The 26,657-nt window shown below is 56.5% G+C and overlaps 1 protein-coding gene across 4 annotated transcripts in view; it reads left to right on the top strand.

Annotated features, from left to right (window-relative positions):
* The window catches only part of MAEA (macrophage erythroblast attacher, E3 ubiquitin ligase), a 50,177-nt gene extending 28,747 nt beyond the window's left edge, over positions 1-21,430 (top strand). For all 4 annotated transcript variants that reach the window (XM_008018163.3, XM_073012584.1, XM_073012582.1 and 1 more), the window contains exons 4-9: positions 5,057-5,179; positions 9,694-9,770; positions 13,563-13,671; positions 17,663-17,796; positions 19,840-20,035; positions 20,370-21,430. In XM_008018163.3, coding sequence (XP_008016354.3) covers positions 5,057-5,179; positions 9,694-9,770; positions 13,563-13,671; positions 17,663-17,796; positions 19,840-20,035; positions 20,370-20,465 — 735 coding nt within the window. In that variant the 3' untranslated portion in view covers positions 20,466-21,430. The remainder of the gene's footprint in view (positions 1-5,056; positions 5,180-9,693; positions 9,771-13,562; positions 13,672-17,662; positions 17,797-19,839; positions 20,036-20,369) is intronic.
* Positions 21,431-26,657: the final 5,227 nt, after the last annotated feature.

Genomic DNA, 26,657 nt, shown 5'->3' with positions numbered 1-26,657 from the left:
TAGGATTTTCCCGCCCGATACCTGCACCCTGGGTTTCGCACTGGCACATGCTCCCTTGCTGCCTTGTGAGAGCTTTGCCTTTATCTCAGGCGGGGTGCGTTTTCCGTGTTTTCTGCGGCACCCTGTTTGGCTGTAGAAGCATGTGACACCCTTGCCCTCCACGGGTACAGCTGAGCAGACACCGGGCGGTGCTGCCCTCTGCCCTCGGCTGCCTTGATAGACTCTTCTGCACCTTTGGGCCAGGTTAACTGGGGCAGCCCCTCTGCCATCAGGCTTTGTCCGCTGCCATGGCGGCCCATGGCAGTTGGAGCCTCCTAGACCAGCACTTGGGCTCATTGCCCTTGCCCCTGTCCAGATCCCACTGTGGGTGCACGGCCTCACCTGACTCAGGTTAAGGTGGCATCCGTGTTCCATTTGACTAAGATGACAACGCTTGAGAACCTCTCAGGCAGCATTTGTGCGAGAGGAGCGTGCCCCATGGCTTGCCCCGAGCCCAGCCTCCCCGTGCCCAGCCATGCACCTGGCCCCACAGGCCTCCCTCCCATGCCACTCCCTGCCATGGCTCCTTAGCCCACATCCTCCCTGCTTCTGCCTAACCAGGGGTCTTCTCTTTCCATGGCTTAAATCCCACCCACGTGTGTGTGGCTCCCACCTGGGGCATGATGGACCTCAGCCCTGACCACATTCAACCCCAGCACAAGGCTCCCTTCCCGGCCTTGGAGGCGGCCTCACATTTTGCAGTCCAAGGCCTCAGGTGCCCGTGGGGCCACACTCACACCCCCATGTGGCCATCTGCAGGCCCTGCTGGCTCACAGCCTCCCCCACACTCCCATCCCACTCCTGCCCAGCTCCCCTGCCCTGCGGCACTCCAGACTCACCCCCAGGCCCACCCGGCCCCCACACTCCAGACTCACCTGCAGACCCACCCCGGCCCCCACACTCCAGACTCACCTGCACGTCCACCCCGACCCCACACTCCAGACTCACCTGCATGTCCACCCCGACCCCACACTCCAGACTCACCTGCAGACCCACCCCGGCCCCCATACTCCAGACTCAGCTGCAGACCCACCCTGGCCCCCACACTCCAGACTCATCCGCAGGCCTCACACTCCAGACTCACCTGCAGACCCACCCCGGCCCCACACTCCAGACTCATCCGCAGGCCTCACACTCCAGACTCACCTGCAGACCCACCCCGACCCCACACTCCAGACTCACCTGCAGACCCACCCCGACCCCACACTCCAGACTCACCTGCACGTCCACCCCGACCCCCACACTCCAGACTCACCTGCAGACCCACCCCGGCCCCACACTCCAGACTCACCTGCAGACCCACCCCGACCCCACACTCCAGACTCACCTGCACGTCCACCCCGACCCCCACACTCCAGACTCACCTGCAGACCCACCCCGACCCCACACTCCAGACTCACCTGCAGACCCACCCCGGCCCCACACTCCAGACTCACCTGCAGACCCACCCCGGCCCCCACACTCCAGACTCACCTGCAGAGCCACCCCGACCCCACACTCCAGACTCACCTGCAGACCCACCCCGACCCCACACTCCAGACTCACCTGCAGACCCACCCCGACCCCACACTCCAGACTCACCTGCAGAGCCACCCCGACCCCACACTCCAGACTCACCTGCAGACCCACCCCGACCCCACACTCCAGACTCACCTGCAGACCCACCCCGACCCCACACTCCAGACTCACCTGCAGACCCACCCCGGCCCCACACTCGGGACTCACTCACAGGCCCCACATTCCGGACTCACCCAGAGACCCACCTGGCCCCCCTCTCACTGGCTCCAGTCCTCCGCATTTGTCCCGAGCCTGGTTCAGCTTCTCTCAGATGCTGCCCTGGGTGGAGCGGCCTTCACCTGCCTTCCCATCCGTGCCTTCTCCCCACTGCTGCATGGCCTCCCTGCTCGTGTGTGTGCAGTGTCCATCCTGTCCTCCAGGAGGGGAGTGGCGAGCAGCTGCCCAGTGGGCAGGGTGAGCGAGTGAGTCCTCGTGTCCTGGAGGCGCTCACCTGCCCAGACCCGCGCAACGCTGTCGCTCTTGGCACCCCTGGGGTGTGGCGTCTCGGTTCACAAATGTGAATGTGACGTGTCACAGCTGTGCCGTGAGTGGATCTGCCAAGTGGCAAAGTGCACTGGTCCTCTGCGGTGGCCAGGGCTGGTGCCCCCAGCTGCCCTGCGGTCTTGTCAAGTGTCTGAGGTCTCCAGATCATAACTTGCAGCTGCTCCAGTGTGCACCCAGCATTCTTGTCGCTGGACGAGGTTGTCTGTGTTGCCTCTGCCGCGCTGCCTACTGGGCTCCTGTGGCCCCCATCTGGTGCCATGTTTCCTCCACCTGGGTGTCAGGGAAGGGCATTCTCACCTGCACCTGCCAAGGCTCACGTGACTGACAGTGGGGCCAGCACATGTCACTCCGGTGCCCCCGTCCCACATGCCTGTCCCACCCACCTGCCTCCCTGGCCCCGTGTGCCCGGCTTCCCCCAGTGCCCAGGCCCTCGCTTTGTGCTGCCCACATGTCCTGGCTGCTTGGGGTGGCCCCTCGGTGTGTTCACAGATAACCTGGCTCTCCTCTCCTAAACATCCAGCACACTGTCCTTGGAACCTGTGGGGTGTGGCCAAGCACATCTGGCGGTGCCTGCTGAAGCATAAGCTGTGGGTGCCCCTGGCCCCAGGGAACGTGTGCTGTGTTGGGGGAGAGAGGCATGAGGTGAAAGAAGGGGGTCCTGTGGTGGGCACGGGCCGCATGTTCCACAGGGCTGCGTAGAGCAGGGTGGATATGGGAGAGCTGATGATTCTAAGGCCGGCTGGAGTAGGTCTCAGCAGGATGAGACAGGCTAGACTCGAGGTGTTGGGGCGCCCTAAGCGTGTCTGTCCCAAAGAGGGCCTGGAGCTGCTGTATGGAAGAAGGCGGGCATGTGTGGAGCCCACGAGGACTGGGTTGCGGGGGAGTAGTTATTCCTGCTGAGATGCTCCCAAGGACATTGAGCTGAGGAATCGCTTTTGACCACAGGCGACCACAGCACTAGGAGGCCCCGGGGAAGGTGCTGCTGTGGCTGAGGGAGAACTGCCAGGCTGTGGAAATTAAACCCCTGCTGCACTGGTCAGACCTGGACTTCCTGTAGGGGGCGCCATGGAATTCCCACACGGGACCCCTGGTTTCATACCTGTGCACCAAAATTCCTGTGCACCAAAATTGGAGACATAACAAACTTAGGAAAAGACCCTCATGCTCTGGATTGGAGGAAGGTCCCAGACGAGACAGGATAGGAAACTGCTGCCCAGGGAAGGCCGCCCAGGAACAGGACGGGAAGGCTGCCGCCCAGGGAAGGCCGCCCAAGAGAGCCCCAGGCCGCCTTGAGCCCAGGAGTTTGAGACCAGCCTGGGCAACAAAGTGAGAAGCCTTCTCTACAAAATTTTTTTCAAATCAGCTGGGAGTGGTGGCGGGCACCTGGCGTCCCAGCCACTCTGGAGGCTGCAGTGCGAGGATCACTTGAGCCCAGGAGGTGGAGGCTGCAGTGAGCCAAGATAATAAAAAAGTAACTGGGCGTGATAGTGTGTGCCTACAGTCACAGCTACGCAGGAGGCTGAGGTGGCATGGTCGCTTGAGCCCAGGAACTGGAGGCAGCAGTGAGCCATGATCTCACTATGCATTCCATCCAGTCTGGACAAGAGAGCGAGACCCCATCACCAAAAAAAAATTTTTTAAGTTGCAAAACAGAGCAGGACTTTGTGGGAGACCCAACATCCGCCTGCTGTGAAGGGGCTTCAGCAAAGAGAAATCATCAAAGCAAACGTGCAAGAAAACACTATGAAGGGGCTTCAGCAAAGAGAAATCATCAAAGCAAACGTGCAAGAAAACAATATGAAGGGGTTTCAGAAAAGAGAAATCATCAAAGAAAAGATGCAAGAAAATAACGCTATGAGGGGTTTCAGAAAAGGGAAATCATCAAAGAAAAGATGCAAGAAAACAATGCTATGAGGGATTTCAGAAAAGGGAAATCATCAAAGAAAAGATGCAAGAAAACAACGCTATGAGGGGTTTCAGAAAAGGGAAATCATCAAAGAAAAGATGCAAGAAAACAATGCTATGAGGGATTTCAGAAAAGGGAAATCATCAAAGAAAAGATGCAAGAAAACAACGCTATGAGGGGTTTCAGAAAAGGGAAATCATCAAAGAAAACTGCGCGTCTGTGAGGCCGGTGTCCAGACATGGAGCTGTGGGACCCAAGGGGTGATCTGTGGCCTCGCGCTAGGCCGCTGGGTCTTGGGCCGTGTGCGGGCGGAGGTGCTGCCCTTGGTCCCCCTGGGGAAGGTCGGGAGCCATCGATGCTGAGGACCACGTGCACGCTCACCCCCAGCCTCGCGGTGCCTGGTGGAGTCCCGGGCTGGCTGCTGTCCTGCCTCGGCCGGTGACCATGGGTTCCACTGCTGGGCACTGAGCACCCACCCCCTGTGCCCGGCCACTCGCAGAGCCTCGATGCTAAGCCTGGGTTACTTTGGGTTTCTTTTTTTTTTATGTATAAATCATTGGTTGTAACTACCGTGATACTAGCCATTGTGTGTTTATGTATTATTTACCATGTTGTTATTCACTTACTGTTGAGTTTGAAATGAGGGGGCTGCTCAGGGAAGGGCTGTGGATGTGCTGGGGGGCTGTGGGGAGTGGAGATGAGGCCGCCTGGCACGTGTCCTGGCCCCACCTGGCAGGTGACCTGGCCCCGCCTGCGTGTGTGTCTCTGCAGCTCCTCTCCATGGGACAGGCGAGGCCAGCCTGGCTCCCTTGCCTGGCTGTGGCTGCTGTCCACGTGAGCGTCTGACCTTTTGGTTCTTGGGGGCTATTTTGTTCCTCAGATCTCAGAGCAGCCCTGAGTCCATGAGTACAGACTCACAGTGTGGACTGGAGATGCATCTCGAGTGGTGGCTGGTGCTGGGCCCTGCCTCATGGAGGCCGAGGTGCGGGAGGGTGGCGTGGGGGCCTTGAGCCAGCACATTCTGACCAGGAGCTGCTTCCTTCCTCTAAGGACCTAGTGAATATTGAGATGTTCCTGACGGCCAAAGAGGTGGAGGAATCCCTGGAGAGGCGTGAGACGGCCACCTGCCTGGCCTGGTGCCACGACAACAAGTCCCGGCTGCGGAAGATGAAGGTGCACAGACTCCCAGGTTGGGGTGGGGGGGTCAGGGCCGAGGCCGCGCCACCCGCCCTGCAGCCAGCACCCCCTCGCCTGGTGGTTCACAGTAGTTTGGTTTTGGTTTGTAAGGTGGGGGTTGGGTTTGGGAGTTTTTTTGGTGGTTGTGTTACACTTTTAGGCTAAAATCTGGAAAAGTGCGCCTCATTTGGCATTGCAGTTTACATACACCTGGCATGAGGCTCGGAGGGATCGGTTACGGGAGGCTGACCACGTGCACATAGCATGTTTGGGGCTCTGGGCTCGGAGCCTGGAGACACATCAGTCCTGCTCCGTGGGCTCCCTGCAGTCAGTTACAGACGCAGAAAAGCTGGTCGGAAAGCCATTCTCCATCTGTGAGGCTGCAGAGCTCTGGGCTGTGATATTGTTCACGAATACCCACTTTTCTTTTCTTTTTTTTGAGACGGAATCTTGCTTTGTCGCCAGGCTGGAGTGCAGTGGCGCAATCTTGGCTCACTGCAATGTCTGCCTCCGTCTTTAAGCGATTCTCTTGCCTCGGCCTCCTGAGTAGCTGGGATTACAGGCGCGTGCCACCATGCCCAGCTAATTCTTGTATTTTTAGTAGACATGGGATTTCCCCACGTTGGCCAGGATGGTCTCAATCTCCTGACTTTGTGATCCACCTGCCTCAACCTCCCAAAGTACTGGGATTACAGGTGTGAGCCACTGTGCCCGGCCAAGTACCCACTTTTCTAGAGACCAAAAGAGGCTTAAAAAATGGACTGTTAAACGACAGAATTTAAACCTGCTTATTAAAAGGCATTGTTACCCTAGGGGCTTGCAGAAATGTTTTATATTAACACCTCTGCCTCCACTAGCAAAACTCTTCTGTTTTCTAAACTGAGCGCTGCTTTAACCCCACCCTGGCTGAGTTTGGCAGGGTGCACACAGTTACCAGCCAGGAGTGACACACTGCCACTCAGGGCCACCAAAACAAGCACGAAGCAAAGACGGGGTGAAAAAGCGGAGCGGCCAGTGGCTCCCCTTAAGAGAGTGAGGATGTTGGTGTGGAAACCCTGAAAGGAAAGCCAGAATTGGTATGTAACCCACGGCCCCACCACACAGTGCCAGCCCCACACTCCCTCCCAGAGAGCCGGCACACGCCTCACGGTGGGAACTCTGCCGGGGCCGTTTCATGCGGACGTCAGAGGGAAGATAGGTTCTTGGTGCTGCCAGGATATTTCTGCAAGCCCTGGTTACCTACCAGACAGTGTTGCTGGAGGGTGTTGGGGGCTTGCTGCAGGCACACGACCTGTCTGAAGCTGCTGTGGGGACAGGCAGGGCCAGGAGTTGGGGCCCTGAATGCGTGCCTGGGGGACGAGTGTGCCTGGTGTTGGATAAAGTTGAGATTGGTGTTGGATGATTTGAGATTGGGTGCCTGGCGGATGAGTGTGTCTGGTGTTGGATGAAATTGAGATTGGATGCCTGGTGGATGAGCGTGCCTGGTGTTGGATGAGTTGAGATTGGATGAGTGTGCCTGGTGTTGGATGAGTTGAGATTAGATGAGCATGCCTGGTGTTGGATGAGTTGAGATTGGATGAATGTGCCTGGTGTTGGATGAGTTGAGATTGGTTGAGCGTGCCTGGTGTTGGATGAAGTTGAGACTGGATGGGGCCTGAATCCATGTTTGGATGCTGTCCAGAAATGAACCCTGAAGACTCCAAATGACGCGAAAACATGCCCGGTATGAGATGCAACTGAGCCAGGCGGGGTACATGGCTGTCTGTGCAGTCTGCTCACATGTGCACACACGCCAGAGAGTATGTGGGGAGACAGGGAGGAGCCAGACGGTGCTCTCAAGGGTCCCTTGGACCAGCCATGAGAGCCTCGATGGGAAAAGAAACTTGAGGCCCAAGTTTGACCTGGCTGGGAAATGAATTTCACAGGCCTGGGTGGGCGAGTGGCCCTGAAGACCCAGTGATTTGTGTGCCGCACGTCTGTGCGAAAGCCACACAGAGCCATCAGTGTGGGCGCCTGTCTCAGGGTGGGCACAGCCTTGGCGCTCCATGCTGTGTGGGACAGCGTAGACTCGGTGTTTTAGATTTGGGTCTGAATACCGAAGTTTCACGACATAGACACACTTACGTGTTAGTGGACCAATTGAAAGTAACCTACTAGAGCAAAAGGTGTCATTGAAAAGCAGGTTTGAGGTGTCCACTGTGTGAAGCGGTAACCTAGAGTGGGCGCAGAGTCCTGGTCTTCTAGAGCACCCCCTCGGCAGCTGCTTCCTGCCTTTAGACGGAGCCCCAGCACTTGCCTGCTTTGGACACGGCAGCCATCAGGTGGCCCCTGGGAGGCAGGTGGGGCCCTGGTGGGGAGCCTCTGTCTGTCTTTTCCCACTGGCCCTCCCCTTACTCTCCGGCCGGGCTGGCTCTGAAGGGAGTGGAGTGCTGACCAAAGTCTGCCTACTGATTAGTGGGGTGGGGACTGGGGACCCTGCAGTGACCTCGTGCCTCTGGGCTGGTTTGTACCAAGCCTGGCATTCCCCACCCAGAGCCTGTGCCACTGCTGGGGTCAGAGACAGTCCTCCTGCCCCAGTTTGGAGCAAGCCTGTGAGTTCTGTGTACAGCCTGTTGACCTGTCTGTCTAGGGACACAGGGCGGTGAGGGGCTGAGGGCACAGGGCAGGGACCTGAGCCCCTCTGAGCCCCACCCTGGAAGGCAGGTGGCTCTCGGCGCCTTGGCTGGCCCCCCGGGGTCTGGGCAGCCCCTCCCCACGCCCATGCGGAGCCACTGCTGTGGGTGCTCTGTGTGTCAGGGCAGCAAGGCTGGCAGGCAGGGTGGGCTGGAGCACAGGTGGCCCCTCAGAAAGCTCAGTGGGACAAGCTCTGGGAAATGGAAGTGATGAGCTTCGACTTAAATACAGTGATCCGGGGTGGATTCATTTGCCACGTAGAGTTTCTGTTCGTGCCATCCTGAGATCCAGACCACGTGAACTCAGAGTGACAAATGTGGCCCCAGCCCAAGACTTGCTCCGTGGTGCCCCCGCCTATATCCTGTTTGCGGGGTGAAGCCCCGAGAATGTCCTCAAACCACACGGAAGATCTTATGGTTTAGACGGACATGGCCCTTCTGTAGCATCCGCGTCTCGTCTTGGATGACTTTGGTCAATGTTGCCGCTGCTCCCACCCCAGCCACAAGTCTCGGCCCACATTGGCCTGAGGTTGCTGAGATTTCAGAGTGAGGGTTGGGCTTCCGTGGGTTTCCCTTAGCTGCACGTGAGAGACTCAGAGGCAGACGCATGTGGGACTTGGTCCTGCAGGAGCTTCCGCCCCAGCCCCCACCGCAGGCATGCTGCTGTCAGCCAGCAGCCCCGACCCGGCCTCTCTCCGTCTTCCACACGTCCTGGAACCACCCTCCCTTCACGGGAGCCGTCCCTTGGCCTCGCAGCCACCCAGGACCTCAGTGTCCCCTGGGCCAGGCCTCCGTTCCATGTGCCACCTGCCTGGGGCCTCGGCGCTGGCCCTGGCTTCTGCCGGCCGTGTTCTCACCTGGTGTCTGTGCGGTCGCCTGCCCATAACCTTGGCACAGGCGCTCCCTGCCCTGCTGCCCTGGGTCCTGCCTGCTCCAAGCTTGCTTCTCTGCCTCATGCTCCTGTGAGGCACCACCCAGCACCCCCATGTGTGGTCACTGTCTCCTCCCCACCCTGGGCCTCAGTGCCTCAGGACAGGACTTGCCCACGTTCTCCCAGAACAGCCCCAGGCTCAAGCCAGCACCCAGTCTACACTCGGGACAGATGGGTCCAGAGGCCCGGTGGGGGTGTAAAGGAGGAAGCAGGGGCATCAGGGCAGGACCCAGGAAGCTGCTTTGTCCTTGCAGAAGGGTTGGTGCCTTTGGTCCAGCGGCCGCACCTGCTGTTCTGCCCTCTCAGCGTCTCCCAGGCCCGCGCTCCCGGGAGCACCCTGAGTGCCCCAGCCTTCGAGTTGAAATGCTGGGCGGCTGCACGCCCCATCGCAGCTGCAGGAGCAGGGGCAGGACTCACGTTCAGAACCCGTGCTCCCCGAAAAGTCAGCCGCAGCTGCAGGAGCAGGGGCAGGACTCACGTTCAGAATCCGTGCTCCCCGGAAAGTCAGCCGCAGCTGCAGGAGCAGGGGCGGGACTCACATTCAGAACCCGTGCTCCCCGAAAAGTCAGCCGCAGCTGCAGGAGCAGGGGCAGGACTCACGTTCAGAATCCGTGCTCCCCGGAAAGTCAGCCGCAGCTGCAGGAGCAGGGGCGGGACTCACATTCAGAACCCGTGCTCCCCGGAAAGTCAGCTGCAGGAGCAGGGACGGGACTCACGTTCAGAACCTGTGCTCCCCGGAAAGTCAGCCACAGGTTGAAGTGGCAGCTTCAGCCTTAGCCCTGCCTTCCTGGTGCCTGTGAGAGAGGGTATCAGGGCTTTGGTTGTGGGGTCTGCTGGTGGACGTGTGGGTGCGGCACCCGGGCTCTGTGGGATGTGCTGTCTAAGCCTCGTCTTGTCTTTGCCTTCAGAGCTGCCTGGAGTTCAGCCTCAGAATCCAGGAGTTCATTGAACTCATCCGGCAGAATAAGAGACTGGACGCCGTGAGGTAGGCATCGCGGTCGTGCGGCAAATCGAGGGAGGGCAGGATGTTCGGCTGTGGCCCCTGCCAGCCCTTCCCGTCATGGTCTGGGTCCTGGGACGTCCCCTGGGTCTTGAGTCTGACCCCTGCCCTCTCAGGTGGCTGCTTCTCCCACTGTTCCTGAATGGGACTTGGGGAGTGAGGCCTGGAGCCTGACAGGGCCTCCACCAAAGTGTGGCCCCAGGTGGGCACCCAGACCCCCATGGCTGCCAGGGGAACCAGTTTGATGTCCCGACCATCTGCGTAAAACATGACTCCGGGTAGCCCCTTTCCACGCAGGAAAGTGCCGCCAGCCTCTGTAGTTTGGGCGTGTCTCTGATGTGTGGCCCTCAGGTAGCTCCACGTGCCCTGAGCTTGGGAATGTCCCTCAGGGTCATTGGGGAGTGTTGACAGCATGTGGCGAGGGCACTTCTGGGTTCCCTGGCCTGTCTCCAACACAAGGGTGCTGTGCAGTGGGTTGAGGCCAGCGGCGCCTGGCGGTCAGGCCTGAGGAGGGGATGCTGGCTGTCACGGTGGCTCAGCCCAGTTAGGGTGCACGGCATCTGCAAAGCAAGAGAGGCTGTCCGCTGACTTCCCACTGGCTCTCCAGAGCGGGCATCATCAGGCAGCAGTGGGTGCCTGGCCTGGGCGGTGTCGGCCAGTCGTGCTCACCCCGTCTCAGGGCAGGGCTGCTCCTTGAGTGCTGGGTCATCTCACTCACATCTGTGGAGGTTCCTGAGCAGCCAAGCCTCGCAGTAACGCTTGAGTTGCTGTGTGGGGCGGGCCCAAAGCTCCCGGGCGAGTGCCCAGCAGGTGTGTGTTTGCCAGGAGGGACCACCTGTCTGTGCCCACAGAAACCCGGCCGCGACTCCATATCCACCTGCAGCGGGCTGGGTGGCCGAGTGTTCCACAGAGGGCTGATTCGGAGAAGTGGGCATCTCGTGATGAGGTGCTGAGGGTGGTCCCCACGACGCACGGCAGAACCGCGGCGAGTCCCTGCCCGTGTGGGCCCTGGAGAGGCCCGGGGTCCTGCTCTGGCTCCTGATGCCAACCTGGATGCATGGTGGCAGATCAGGCCTCATCTTCGTGCACAAGTGAGCCAGGCCCTGCGGCAGGGGAGCTCACTGCCCTTCTGTGCCTGAGAGGGCTAAAGCGGGGGGTCTCAGGACCCAGCCCAATGGAGAGCGGCGTGTGAGCGTTCCGGGGACACGGCCAGGGGCGCCCTGTCAGGAGGAGGGGCTCCTGCTCTGCTCTGGCCTCCTCCATGCAGCCTCGGTGCCTGTGTCTCTGGCCTTTGTCCGGCCGCAGCCTGCTTCCATCCCGAGTCAGCCTCCGTCTCCTTGAGGGCCCCGGCCACTGTCAGCCCAGGAGTCTGAGAACAAAACATGTCCACCCTGGAGTCCCTCCCTGCAGCCCCTCCTGTCACAGGTGTCTTCATCTGGGTGGCAGCTGGCTCCGCGAAGGGTCTGTTTGCCTGTGTTACCCCCGCTCCGCATAGAAGGTCTATTTGCTGGTGTTTTCCCCGCTCTGGGTGGGGTCTCTTTGCCTGTGTTCCCCCCGCTCTGAGTGGGGTCTGTTTGCCTGTGTCCCCCCCCCAATCTGGGTAGGGTCTGTTTGCGTGTGTCCCCGCACTCTGGGTGGGGTCTGTTTGCCTGTGCCCCCCCCGCTCTGGGTGGGGTCTGTTTGCCTGTGTTTGCCTCACTCTGGGTAGCATCTGCCCTGGAGACTCGCAGGGCCTGCGCGTCATGTCTGGAGCCGAGCTCAGAGCTGTGCCCTCTGCGGCCTCGTCTGTTGCAGAGGAGCAGGCAGGTCCCAGGAAGTGCGTGTCCTTCCTCCCCCACGCAGACGTGTGCTGCCCTGAAGCCTCCGCTCCCAGTGGGGCAGGCGTGGCAAACAACGCCCCAGTGCTCGGGGGCAGGCGCTGTGTGAGCTACGTCCTCTGCTGGGGCCGTCTTGGGAGTGGGTCTCCAGGTGCCAGGGCCTGGTCAGGGAAGTCTGGCCTCACCCGTCTGGGGTTTGATTGATAGTGAGATAAGATGCGTAAACCAGGTCACGCAAATGAGATCTCATAGATGTCAACCACAGAGATTAAATTCCCTCTTCAACAGCTCTGGGAGGAGGTGAGATGCCTGTTGAATGAAACAGCCCTGGTGGGCCATGTTCTGGGCATGTCCTGGCGTAGGACGAAGGGTGACTTGTCTCCAGAGATGGAATGAGGGGGTTGGGTGGGGCTCTTCATGGACTCAGACAGGCCCCCCCACACACTCCAAGAGGGAGATGCACGGGCACTGGAATCTCGGATGGCCGTCCCCAGCCCCTGTACACACACCCTGCGGGGTCGACCGTGTGGCCTCACCCCCGACTCCCAGTCCCTGCATATGTCCTGCGGGGTTGGCTGTGTGGACTCCCCAGGCTGGGTCCCAAGCCTGGGCACCCCCCGCTCCCTGCTGCCCCAGGCTTCCCTGGTGGTGCCTCCACCACATGGTCACCGTGCCATCCATCAGGGGGCTGCGGGGGCACCACCTGCACTAACTCCAGTCACTGCCTCTTCTGCGAGGCCACTGTGAGCACCTGGCACCTCCTCAGCCCCGTGTTCCTGGGCACATGCCTTGTTCTGGACAGCACAGGGCTGGCTCACACGTGGGACTTGAGGTTCTGTGCATTGCGGTCGCTTTGGGGGAGGGGCCCTGAGGGCTGAGGACGTGGGGTGCACAGGGGCCCATGTGAGGGTCAGGACATGGGGGTGCAGGTCCTCAGGACAGCCAGAGGGACGGTGACCCTGTGTGTGTGGGGGGGGGCCATGGAAATGGGGGCCCTTGGGGTGAGCAGGTGCCCTCTGATCAGCTCAAAAGGGACCTGTCGTGTTCTGCTTTGGTTTCTTGGTTGTCCAGCCGCAGACTGGAGTGGGGTTCTGGCCTGGAGCGGGCCTGTGTGCATCCCACAGAGTTGGCTCAGGAAATATTGTGGCTGCATGTGGTGTGTGGCAGGCTCAGGGCTGAGAGGGCTGGGCCGGATCTGCAGGGAGTCCAGCCTGTGGGCTGAGGGAGGCTGTTCTTTGGAAGGTTGTGCTGGGCGTCACTGCCGAACAGCAAGGACTGCAGTCGAGAAGACTACACGTTCTTGGTCCATTGGGGCCACGGGGGCCACAGAGGCAAGCATCCAGGGGCAGTGGGAGTCCTTAAGGTTTGGGTTCCTTGTAAACCAGAATCACTTTGGAGAGGCCTCAGGGGCAGGTGCCATTTGCAGTTCTGGTGTTTTCCGTGGGTTGTGTGTGTGGCTTGGGTGCCCTGTCCCTGGGGGAAGGAGTGTCTGGTAGCTGCTTCTCCAGCCTCAGGTGAGCTGCACCTCCTGCCATCCCAGCCCCACCCAGCAGGTCGGCTTGGAGTGAGGGGATTACTTTGTACCTAGACTCTGACATAAATGCTGTTAGCTCAGATTTTTCAACGTAAGAATGCAGGCCGGGTACAGTGGGTCATGCCTATAATCCCAGCACTTTGGGAGGCTGGGGCACGAAGATGGCTTGAGCCCAGGAGCTGGAGACCAGCCTGGGCAACACAGCGAGACTCTGTCTCTAATAAGACGTTTTTTACATTAGCTGGGCGTGGTGCCGCACATCTGCGGTCTCAGCTTCCTGGGAGGATCGCCTGAGCCCGGGAGTTCGAGGCTACAGTGAGCTGTGACTGTGCCACTGCACTCCAGCCTGGGTGACAGAGTAAGACCCTGTCTCTAAAAATTAAAATAAAAACGCAAACTTACATGTGCCAAAATGTTGTTTTTTAGACACGCGAGAAAGCACTTCAGCCAAGCAGAAGGGAGCCAGCTGGACGAGGTGCGCCAGGCCATGGGCATGCTGGCCTTCCCGCCCGACACGCACATCTCCCCGTACAAGGTAGGGCCTGCGTCCGCGGGTCGGTGTCGTGATGGGGTGGGGATCCAGGGTATGTCTCTGGTCTGTAACTGCTGCCATACACGGGGCAGGACGTGAGGGCCCTGTCCCAGCCACACGGCCTGTCCAGCCTGCCAAGACAGGCTTTTCTTGTTCGATTCCCATTTTGCTCATAAGAATTTTGAATCAGGGCTGTGTGTGGCGGCTCACCCCTGGAATCCCAGCACTTTGGGAGGCTGAGGTGGGAGGATCACTTGAGCCCAGGAGTTTGAGACCAGCCTGGGCAACATAGTGACACCCTATCTCTACAAAAAAAATTTTTTTGTAAATTAGCTGGGCATGGTAGCACCTGCCTGTAGTCCAGCTACCCGGGAGGCTGAGGTGGGAGGATCACTTGAACCCAGAAGGTTGAGGCTGCAGTGAGCCGAGATTGTGCCACTGCACTCCAGCCTGGGTGACAGAGCGGGACCCTGTCTCCAAAAAAAAAGTTGAATGAGAAAGGTTCAGGAAGCTTTTAAGCCTGGCGTGTTCAGCCAGGGCCCAGCTTCCTTGCCCGTTTCCCTGGTTCTCCTTTCTCTGCAGCCCGAGTCAGGTGTTAGGCTGCACCATCTTCTGTGGTTTCCGTGGTCCTCACGCTTTGTATTTTACCTGTACATATTGGAGCCTCCAAGTCTCCGTGGTCACTGGGGTAGGGGTGGGGGTTCTGCCATCACTAACCAGCACCCTGTGCTCAGACCTGGCTCCAACCCAGCAGCCAGCTGCTCCCGGGTGAGTGGCTCCGCTCTGCACCCGTGCCCACCCCTGCACCCACCGTGTGCCCACCCCTGCACCCACCCCGTGCCGTGTGCCCACTCTTGCACCCACCTCTGTGCCCACTGTGTACCCACCCCTGCACCCTCACATGCCCGTGTGCTCACCCCTGCACCCACCACCGTGCCCACTGTGTACCCACCCCATACCCACTCCCGTGCCCGTGTGCCCACCCCTGCACCCACTGCCGTGCCCACCATGTGCCCACCCCTGCACCCACCGCCATGCCCACCGTGTGCCCACCCCTGCACCCACCCGCATGCCCGTGTGCCCACCCCTGCACCCACTGCCGTGCCCACCATGTGCCCACCCCTGCACCCACCGCCGTGCCCACCGTGTGCCCACCCCTGCACCCACCGCGTGCCCACCGTGTGCCCACCCCTGCACCCACCCGCATGCCCACTGTGTGCCCACCCCTGCACCCACTGCCGTGCCCACCATGTGCCCACCCCTGCACCCACCGCCGTGCCCACCGTGTGCCCACCCCTGCAACCACCCGCATGCCCACCATGTGCCCACCCCTGCACCCACTGCCGTGCCCACCATGTGCCCACCCCTGCACCCACCGCCGTGCCCACCGTGTGCCCACTCCTGCACCCACCCGCATGCCCACCATGTGCCCACCCCTGCACCCACTGCCATGCCCACCATGTGCCCACCCCTGCACCCACCCCTGTGCTCATCACGCTGGGAACAGTTTCAGTTCCTGGAAAAGGGGGAAGCGGATGAAACCTCCTGGAGTTGACAGTTTGTTCTTTGAGCCTGGCGCCGGTCTCTGTCAGAGGCGGGGGTGTTTCCCAGCAGCCCCCACCCACCACCCTGTAGGGACTGCAAAGCCCTGGGCAGACCTAGACCTGCTGCCTTCTGAAAGCTGCTGGAAGCTTTCTCAGCCTGAATTCTCCTGGATCTCAGGCGTCTGGGACATCTCATAATAAACCATCATTAGGTCAGGAGGATCTTCAGGGGTGGAGTCTAAGCTTCCCAGATTGTGAGTTGGCACCTTGTTTCTCTCGCTTGCTCTGGAGAGGATTTTGTTAGAAATGCAAGAAAGGCTGACAGATACAGGGGGCTGAGACTTTGGACCTAGGCCAGGTGGGGCGTGCACCTCTCGCCGGACGCAGCCCTGCAGTGTGGTAAAGAGGGAGGCAGGCAGTTCCAGCCCCAAGGCTCATCAGTTGCCAGATTCAGGGGGCAAAACCATGTCTCGTGGCAAGAACATGGGCCCCGTTGCCATGGGTCAGGCAAGAAACAGGAGGAAGCGTTTTGTTCAGAGAATGGCGGAAGCCGCCAGAGGCCCAGAGGCAACCAGTCCTGGGGAGTGAGGGTGCCAGGAGCTGTTCCTTCTCAGTGAGGACCTTCTGGACTGTGGGCTTCCTCTGTTGTAGACTTTGATTTTTATACAAAAATGAGATTAAAAACAGCCTTTCAAAATGTTGGATTTAAGTGTCATTTACCCTAAACTGAGACTGAGAAGCTTATGGAGACTGATGGATGATGTCCCCTGATGACCACCTCCCCTCCCTCCAGGTGTGGCCGTCTCCCCCCAAGCTAGAGACTGAGCGGCCTTTCTGGGTTGATGTAAAGGTTTTTCTCTCCTGTGCTCACACATGTTCTCTCTCCAAGTCTAAACCTGAGGTTATTTAGGGACAGACATTAATAAGGTTTAATTTTCTGTTCTGTGATGCTTTAACCTAACATGGACTGGCTATTTTCCGTTTTATACATGATTTCTCTAAAGTAAGTTTTTACACCTGATGCTCTGAGGTGCTCTCTGCACTGAGCTGTCCTTCCTACTCTGTGAGTCCATTTTTGTCATAGTGCGCAGCAGAGTTAAGTCAGCACCAGCCCCGCAGCTTGTTGAAATCACAGAGTTAAGTCAGCACTGACCCTACAGTGTGCTCAAACCACAGAGTTAGCACTGGCCCCACGTTGTGTTGAAATCGCAGAGTTAAGTCAGCACTGGCCCTGTAGTGTGTTGAAATCAGAGTTAAGTCAGTACTGGTCCTGCAGCATGTTGAAATCAGAGTTAAGTCAGCACTCATCCCACAGCATGTTGAAATTGGAGAGTTAAGTCAGCACTTGTCCCTCAGCATGTTGAAATCAGAGAGTTAAGTCAGCACTGGCCTCACAGCGTGTTGAAATCAGAGAGTTAAGTCAGCACTGGCCCCGTAGCATGGTAAAATCAGAGTTAAGTCAGTACTCATCCTGCAGCATGTCGAAATCAGAGTTAAGTCAGCACTCATCCCGCAGCGTGTTGAAATCAGAGTTAAGTCAGCACTCATCCCGCAGCATGTTGAAGTCAGAGTTAAGTCAGCACTCATCCCACAGCATGTTGAAATTGGAGAGTTAAGTCAGCACTTGTCCCTCAGCATGTTGAAATTGGAGAGTTAAGTCAGCACTTGTCCCGCAGCGTGTTGAAATCAGAGTGTTAAGTCAGCACTGGCCTCACAGCGTGTTGAAATCAGAGAGTTAAGTCAGCACTGGCCCCATAGCATGTTGAAATCAGAGTTAAGTCAGCACTCATCCTGCAGTGTGTTGAAATCAGTTAAGTCAGCACTCATCTGTCAGCATGGTAAAATCAGAGTTAAGTCAGTACTCATCCTGCAGCATGTCGAAATCAGAGTTAAGTCAGCACTCATCCTTCAGCGTGTTGAAATCAGAGTTAAGTCAGCACTCATCCTGCAGTGTGTTGAAATCAGAGTTAAGTCAGCACTCATCCTGCAGTGTGTTGAAATCAGAGTTAAGTTAGCACTCATCCTGCAGCATGTTGAAATCAGAGAGTTAAGTCAGCACTCGTCCCACAGCATGTTGAAATCAGAGTTAAGTCAGCACTTGTCCTGCAGCATGTTGAAATCAGAGAGTTAAGTCAGCACTGGCCTTGCAGTGTGTTGCAATCAGAGAGTTAAGTCAGCACTGGCCCTATAGCGTGTTGAAATCAGAGTTAAGTCAGCACTCATCCTACAGCATGTTGAAATCAGAGTTAAGTCAGCACTCAATCCCACTGTGTGTTTCAGTCAGCACTTGAGGGAGTTATGCTTTGTGCTGACCCTTAGCACAGAGTGTGTGGGTCATTGGGGGATGGCTGTGGGCCGATGGCACCTGCCCCACCATGGCCCACGTTTTTAAGCTGTCCCAGGAGCTTCCCTGGGAGCATCCCCAGCACCCTCTGCCCTCTGTCTTCCAGGACCTCCTGGACCCTGCACGGTGGCGGATGCTGATCCAGCAGTTCCGGTACGACAACTACCGACTACACCAGCTGGGAAACAACTCTGTGTTCACCCTCACCCTGCAGGCTGGCCTCTCAGCCATCAAGACACCGTATCCTGTCTCCTGTGCACAGTGCAGCTTGGCCTGGGGTTCGCGTCTTCGGTCACATTTTGACACACTGACCCTGCACATTTTAACACACTGACCCTGCACCTTGCCACCCTTGTCCTCCCACCACAGACAGACCCGGGCTTCTGCGTGCTGCACCTGCACAGTGTCTAGATGGTCGGGGTGGGGCCGTGTTGAGGGGCCTTGGATGCGTCACACAGCCTTCACTCTGGGAAGTGGCGCCCTTCCTCTCTCTCTCCTCATCTCAGATGCTGCCATGGGCACTGAGCATTGATCTAAAAGCCTGACTCTGATGTGTTCTGGTGGCTGGGAGATTACCATTCAGAATAGTTTCCGCATGTGATTACCAAGAACCTTGCCTGTGACTGACTTGGCCCCCGCCTGTGACTGATTCTGTCCCGCCTGTGACCGACTCTGTCTGCCTGTGACTCTGCCCCTGCCTGCGACTGACTCTCTGCCTGCCTGTGACTGACTCCGTCCCGCCTGTGACTCTGTCCCACCTGTGACTCACTCAGTTCCTGCCTGTGACTCACTGCTCCTGCCTGCGGCTGACTCTGTCCCCACCTGTGACTGACTCTGTCCTGCCTGTGACTCATTCCTTCCTGTGACTGACTGTGTCCCACCTGCAACTGACTTCTTCCCACCTGCGACTCACTGTGGCCCTGCCTGTGACTGACTCTGTCCCGCCTTTGACTGATTCCTTTCTGTAACTGACTCTGTCCCACCTGCAACTGACTTCTTCCTGCCTGTGACAGACTCTGCCCCTGCCTGCGACTGAGTCTGTCCCTGCCTGTGATTCACTCCATCCCACCCGTGACTGACTCTGCCCCTGTCTGTGACTGACTCTGTCCCTGCCTGTGACTGACTCTGTCCCTGCTTGTGACTGACTCTGTCCCTGCCTGTGACTGACTCTGTCCTTGCCTGTGACTCTCACCTGTGACTGACTCTGTCCCTGCCTGTGACTGACTCTCCCAACCTGTGCCTGACTCTGCCCCTGTCTGTGACTGACTCTGTCCCTGTCTGTGACTGACTCTGTCCCTGCCTGTGACTGTCTCACCTGTGACTGACTCTGTCCCTGCCTGTGACTGACTCTCCCAACCTGTGCCTGACTCTGCCCCTGCCTGTGCCTGACTGTCCCTGCCTGTGACTGACTCTCCCAACCAGTGACTGACTCTTCCCTGCCTGTGACGGACTCTGTCCTGCCTGTGACTCTGCCCCTACCTGTGACTGACTCTGTCCCTGCCTGTGATTCACTCCATCCCACCCGTGACTGACTCTGCCCCTGCCTGTGACTGACTCTGTCCCTGCCTGTGACTGACTCTGTCCTGCCTGTGACTGAATCGGCCCCTGCCTGTGACTGTCAGCCTGTGACGGACTCTGCCCTGACTGTTCTCTTGCACCTGACTCTGCTCTCACCTGTGACTGACTTTATCCCCACCTGTGGCTGACTCTGCCCCCACCTGTGACTGACTGTCCTCCTACAACTGACTCTGCCCTCACCTGTGACTGACTCTGTCCCCGCCTGTGAATGTCTCTCGTGTGACCTGACTCAGGCCCAGAAGGCAGTGAGTGTTTCGGGATTGCGCTGATTCCTGGCTGTGCTGGGATATGAATGAGACTCAGGCCCCCTCCCTTGTCCCCTCTGTGGAACTCTGAGGGGGAGGGCTGGTGTGCTTGCCCACTGCCTGTTCCTCGGTGCCAGCAGAACATCCCTGCGGGGTGGCTCTTGTCCTGCCTGGAGAGGTTGTGTGGCGGGGGAGAGGGCGGTGGGCGACGCAGCCGCTGTGTGCATGTGGTCCTGGCGCAGGAGGCCGGGGCGGGAAGGTGCGGGCTTCTTGTCTCCCCCAGGCCTCGGGGGGGCTGTTTAGCTGTCAAGTGCAGCACTTCCTTTGCCTTGAAGGATACCCCGTGTGGTCTGCACGGTGCTCACATAGCCAGAATGGCATGCAGCCCGGGGTAGAGTGGCCACAAGGGGGCTCGGCTCACCCTGGGTGGTCCCCAACCCTTCCTTGACCCAACGCACAGACAGTGCTACAAAGAGGACGGCAGCTCCAAGAGCCCCGACTGCCCCGTGTGCAGCCGCTCCCTGAACAAGCTGGCGCAGCCCCTGCCCATGGCCCACTGTGCCAACTCCCGCCTGGTCTGCAAGATCTCCGGCGACGTGATGAACGAGAACAACCCGCCCATGATGCTGCCCAACGGCTACGTCTACGGCTACAATGTGAGGGGGGCAGGGCGGGGGGCCAGGCTGGCACGTGTTGCCATTGGAACAGGGCTGTGTGGGGTGGGTAGGGCAGGGGGTCCAGGCTGGCACACGTTGCCATCGGAACAGGGCTGTCCTCTTGCCCACCCTGCCTTAGCTTCATTCGAAATGGATCAGGGGCGGGAAGGACAGGCGGGGTGGCCCCGGGATTTCTTTGGCAAGTGTGCCTTTGGGAAGCAACTTTGCCCGAGAGGGTGAGTGATTCCCTGGTGGTTCGTTGTGGGGATTTTCCATGGAAGTCTGTTTACGTTGTATTCGCTTGCCTTAACGCATTCCTGGTTTTGTTTTTCAGTCTCTGCTTTCTATCCGTCAAGATGATAAAGTCGTTTGCCCGAGAACCAAAGAAGTCTTCCACTTCTCACAAGCCGAGAAGGTATACATCATGTAGGCCCCACGTCGCCAAGCGCACGCCTCGGGGACGGGCTGCAGCGGGCAGGGAGGCCGCGCCTTCCTCCTGCCTCGCGCTCCAGCCTGCCTCGGCGTTTCTGTTTCTTGCGACCAAAGATGAGTGAGCACCGATAAATGCTCTTAGGAAGAGAGAAAATAAGGTGTCATAAGTTTGAAAACAGCATTTTGATTGGTAGGATTTTGTAACACGTCAACCATTTGATGCTTCTGAAAAGTACTTTCAACTTTCGAAGGAAACTTTTCTTTAAAGACTGACCTAAACACTGAGGGAAACTTTAGAACGTTTAAAATATAGGAGTCCATGATTTCCCTGTGTTTTCAGTTTCTTTCCTTCTGTGAACGATGAGACTTGGAGAACGGGCTGGTCCTTCACCACCTCCCGTTGGCCCCGGCCCGGCCGGGGAAGGTGGCAGTGGCACTGGACTGACCTGCAGTGACCCGCGATGCTGCGCCACAAGGGACACTCACGGCTTCATTCGAGAGCTGCTGCCAAAACGCCTGGCGCCGCCACCGTCAGGGGCTGGCTTCGAGGACGCCCACCTGCCTCGCGGGCCGTGTCCGCGGGACTGTGTTCGTACGTGCGTAGTTTCGATACCACATCACGGGGCTGTGTTCCTACGTGCGTAGTTTCGATATCACACCCTCCGTGTGCCGCCTTACTTCCTGCTTTGAGAATGTATAACGTGGAAATCCACAGGACCAAGTTTCTGCAGAGGCCTTGCCGGATGGTTCCATAACTGTAGAGTCCAAATACTATCCATTACAGAAATTAATCGTTCAGTTGAGAGAAGTACTGATGACTTTTCAAAACAAATGAACCATCGTAGTTGACAGAGAACCATATTGTAGAGGTTTGTAGTTAGTGCTTATTTTTGCATGTTGATGTTGACTAGCTAATAAACTGTAAATGTAAACCATGCGAATAAAATGGTTTTCTATTTCTCATTTCTGTGTGAGCCGAGGCTGCCGTGCGTTTCTAACACCGAGGGTTGTGTCCTGCTCCTCCCTGGGGCCTGGGCAGCACGGCGGGCATGTGCATCGCTTCTGGCACCACGGCTACAGGGGTTGAGAAGCTGGCTGGAGGCCACTCCTGCCCGGACCGCACCAGGAGCGCAGTCCTCCTCTCAGGCGCTGCCCTGAAGCATGATGGCCCCAGTGTCTGGAGGCCCCAGCTTGCAGCTGGGTATGACTCAGACACTGGTTCCTGGAACCCACAGGCCGTTGTCTGTGGTGTGTGGGGGCTCAGGCTGCAGCCACCAGCAAGCCTGGGCCTGCGGCTTGGGCTGAGTCTAGGCTTGGGCTGAGGAGGCTGCAGGCTATAGCCACTGGCCTTTCCCCCCCCGCCCACACCTGTTCTCTCCAGCAGCCCATCCCAGCTCTTGTGGCCAGCCTGGTGCCCCTTAGCCTGTCTCTTACCCCATGGTGGCTGCCCTGGCCCCTCTACAGCACCCGACTGGAACCCACCACATTCCCACATGCTCCACATTGGAGTGCCCATCCCTGGGTCAGCCCTTGGCCGAAGCAGACCCTGTGGCCCCAGTGCCCCACACACTGCTCCCCGGGCTCCTGAGCCACCCAGGCTCCACCGTCCTCACGTGCAGGGGCTTTTCTTGCCTTGTGTCCTGTTCTTTCCTTTTTAACTTGAGTAGAACATACCGGAGCACACACATTCTAAGTTCACATAATGAATTTCTGTGTAACACGCATGTAACCACCAAACAGACTGTTCCCAGCCCCTGGCCTTGCCCAGTCAATATCCTGGTCAGTCATCATCAGAGTGGCTCACTCCGGCCACATGGCGTGGGTCCGTGGCTCAGTGTTACTCGGCAGCCCTGGCACGGCAACGTCTTGCCTGGTTAAGGCCTGTGCTCTCCAGCGGAAGCAGCACAGTGGCCCAGCCCCTCTCACGCTGGTGGACGTCGGGCAGTGTCCAGGTAAAGCTGCCATGAGCACTCTGGGAGGTGACCCTTGCTAGACACATCATCTTTTTGTGGGAAGATGCCAAGGAGTGGCATTGCTGGGTCACGTGTCCACTCAGCAGACACGGTTTGCTAAAGGGGCTGCACCCGCTTCCGCCCACCTGCTCCACATCCGCACCAGTGAGAGGCACTGGGAGTCTTGAATGTGAGATGTTTTGTTGGTTGTGTTATCTCGCTGGACTCGTTCTCAACTGAGGTACAAATTACATGCACCAAAATGCACATACAAGTAAAAGCTACTCAGTGAGTCTTAATAAATGTACCTCCGTGTGACAACCACTAAAGCCCAGGTATGGAACGTCCCCATGGCCCCAGAAAGGGACCCCTTGTGCCTTCTGAGTTATCCACAACCCCAGGGCACAATCATTGCTCTGATTTTTGTCACCGTGTGTGGGGGGGTTGCCTCCATAGGCATCAGATGGTGGAGTGTGGACACTGGTGGGTCTGGCTTGTTTCACTCTCTGCAGACACTTGTGAAGTCCATGCCTGTTGCACATGTCAGCGGTTGCGTCCTTTGTGTTGCTGAGTAGGAGTGATAGTAATCCATGTGTGCACAGACCACAATGTACACCAGGCTGGAGTGCAGTGGTGCAATCTTGGCTCACTGCAATCTCCACCTCTTGGGTTCAAGCAATTCTCCTGCCTCAGCCTCCCGAGTAGCTGGGATTACAAGTGCACACCACCACGCCCAGCCCAGCTAATTTTTGTATTTTTAGTAGAGACGGGGTTTCACCATGTTGGCCAGGATGGTCTCAATCTCCTGATCTCATGATCTGCCCGCCTTGGCCTCCCAAAGTGCTGGGATTACAGGCGTGAGCCACCACACCCGGCCCATGTCCATTCTCTTGATGGACATTTGGGTTGTTCCCTATTTGGGGCTATGATGAGTAAACCTCTTACAAACATTTGTGTGCCAGTCCTCTTGCAGACATTATTTTCATTTCTTTGGGAAGTAATTATCTGGAAGTAGAATGAACTGAGTCATGGTGTGTTTATATGTTTAACTGTACCACAAATGCCAAAGATTTATCCAAAGTTGGTGGTAGCATTTTACACTCCAGCAGCAGTGTGAGGTTTCCAGTGGCCCCATGTTGTTGTTAACACTTGGTGTTGTCAGGTTAGCCATTCAGGTGGGTGTGCACTGCAGCCTCAGTGTGATTTTCCTTTCCTTTTCTCTGATGTCTGATTTTGACCTCCTGATGTGCTGATTGTAATTTATATATTTGTCTGTTGCTCATTTTAGATTGCATTATCTTACTGATTTGTAGGAATTCCTCACATACGAATCCTTTCTGGGATATGTGTATTTATGCTTTATTGACTGTCATTTGATCAGCAGATTTTTTAAATTTTAGTGCAGTTCAATTTATTCTTTCCTTTGTGGCTAATGCTTTTCTTTGTTCTAAAAAAAAGAAAAACTCTACTTATTCCAGGGTTGCGATAATATTCTCTTATGTATTCCAGAAGATTCCATTCCAGCTTTTCTGTTTAAGTCTGTAACACATCTCTAACTCGTGTGTGTTGCGTGAGGAAGAGCTTGAGGATGATTCCCCACCCCATCCCGTATGTTTATTGTTCTGACACCAGTTGTTAAAAAGACCTTTCTCATCCCATTGAATAATGCTGGCTCCATTAAAAAAAAAAAATTCCTGGCTGTGTAAGTTGGGGTTTATCTCTGGACACTGTCTTCTGTTAAATTGGCCTTTAGGTCTATCCTTGTACTAACACCACCACACTATCTTTTTTTTTTTTTTTTTTTGAGACGGAGTCTGGCTCTGTCGCCCAGGCTGGAGTGCAGTGGTGCAATCTCCACTCACTGCAAGCTCTGCCTCCCGGGTTCCCGCCATTCTCCTGCCTCAGCCTCCCGAGTAGCTGGGACTACAGGCGCCCGCCACCGCGCCCGGCTAATTTTTTTATTTTTAGTAGAGACGGTGTTTCATCGTGTTAGCCAGGATGGCCTGGATCTCCTGACCTCGTGATCCGCCTGTCTCGGCCTCCCAAAGTGCTGGGATGACAGGTGTGAGCCGCTGCGCCCAGCCCACATTATCTTAATTATTGCAGTTTTAAGGCAAGTCTTGAAACCAGGGAGCATGATTCCTCCGGTTCTGCTTTTTCAGATGGTCTCGGTGGTTCTAGGTCCTTTGCATTTCCACGTACATTTTAGAGTCGACTAATCAGTGTCTGCTACACACTGTAAAGTGTGCTGGGATTTTCACTGGAACTGCAGTGAACCTATCGTCCCCAAAGGGACGGCATTCATTTGCTTGGCTGCCATAACAGAAGACCGCAGACTAGGGGGTTTAAACAATGGACATTTATTTCTTCACGGTTCTAGAGGAGATGCTGGCAGGGTTGGCTCCCGGTGAGGCCTCTCCTCCTGGCTTGCAGACGGCCCCCTTCTCACTGTGTCCTCTAGTGGTGGACTTCCTCCTATGCACACACATCTTAGGAGTCTCTTCATGTTACGAGGACATCAGTCCTATCAAATGCGGGCTCTATCCCTAGAATCCCATTTAATGTTCACCTCTTTAAAGGCCTCATCTCCAAATAAAGTCACATTGGAGGTTAGGGCTTCAATATAGGAATTTGGTAGGCAGGGGCCACAATTCAGTCCATAACAAGGACTTAAAAATCGTTAACAATATTGAGTCCTCAACCCATGAATATGGCATATCTTCCTGTAGATTTAGATCCTTCTCTCATCTACGGTATTGCCACCTCCAGGAGGCAGATCATGAGGTCAGGAGTTCGAGACCAGCCTGACCAACATGGTGAAACCCCATCTCTACTAAAAATACACAAATTAGCCGGGCGTGGCGGCACGTGCCTGTAGTCCCAGCTACTCAGGAGGCTGAGGCAGGAGAATCGCTTGAACTCAGGGGGCAGAGGTTGCGGTGAGCCAAGATCTCACCATTGCACTCCAGCCTGGGTGATGAGTGAAACTCCGTCTCAAAAAAAAAAAAAAAAAAAAAGTGTTTATAGAACTTTTCATTCCTTTTATAGTTTGGCTCTGGCATCATTTTCCTTTCATCTGAAGAGCATCCTGTAACAGTCCCTGGACTGGAAATCTGCTGGTTATAATTCATGTAGCTTTTGTCTGAAAATGCTTTTGTGTCACCTCAGTTTTAAAAGGCTATATTGCTCATATATAGTTCTAGATTGACAGAATTTTTTCTTTTACCATCTTAAAGATGTTCCATTTTCTTCTGGCTTGCTTTTGTTGTTGTTGTTGTTGGGGGTGGAAGGGACAAGAAATCTTTGGCTTCTTTGGGCCTATATGTCATATGCCTTTTTTACTCTGACTGCTTCTAAGATTTGTCACTAGTTTTCTGCAATTTAAGATGTGCCTTGGGTGGTTTTGTTTATACTGCTTGGGTTTTATCATCTCAAACTTTCTGTTGGTTCTTTTAAAATGTCTTTTAGAAGTATCTTCTAATTCTTGGCTGGGTGCAGTGACTCACGCCTATAATCCCAACACTTTGGGAGACGGAGGTGGGCAGATCACTTGAGGCCAGGAGTTCGAGACCAGCCTGGCCAATATGGTGAAACCCTGTCTCTACTAAAAATACAAAAATTAGCTGGGCATGGTGGTGGGTGCCTGTAATCCCAGTTGTTTGGGAGGCTGAGACACAAGAATCACTTGAACCTGGGAGGCAGAGGTTCCAGTGAGCCGAGATCGCGTCACTGCACTCCAACCTGGGCGACAGAGCAAGACTCCGCCTCAAATGAAAACAAAAAAATAAAATATCGTCTAATTCTTATCATGATTTATCTTGGCTTTCTAATCTTATCCAGCATTCAACAAATATTGAGCACTACTTTGTGTCTGGCTTCATGAAACAAAACAGAGATCTCTAATTTTATGGACTGTATGTTTTAGGGGTGAAGAGAAAAAAGCGAATCAGCTAGTAAGATAGTAAGTAAGTCTGTGTGATACAAAGCCAGAAGTGCCCTGGGAACAAGCGGAGCAGGTTAAGAAAACGGACGGTGGGGGTGCTGAGCCGGGGAGGCGGGAAGGTGCAGAAGTGTTTGCTCAGGGGTGAGACATGAGCAGTGGCTGGACGGAGATGGGGAAGGAGCTCTGGATACTGGCAGAAGCTTCCCGGCAGAAGGATTCGCTCCCCAGAGGCCCAGTGTGATAGCAAGAGCAGGTTGGAGAAGTCGACCGGTGGGATGTAGGGGGCGGCAAACGC

This window comes from Chlorocebus sabaeus, chromosome 27, assembly GCF_047675955.1.
Source record: "Chlorocebus sabaeus isolate Y175 chromosome 27, mChlSab1.0.hap1, whole genome shotgun sequence".
In the NCBI taxonomy this organism is placed as follows: Eukaryota; Metazoa; Chordata; class Mammalia; order Primates; family Cercopithecidae; genus Chlorocebus; species Chlorocebus sabaeus.
The sequence above is the reverse complement of the archived record's forward strand: the minus strand, read 5'-3'. Positions and strand labels throughout refer to the sequence as shown.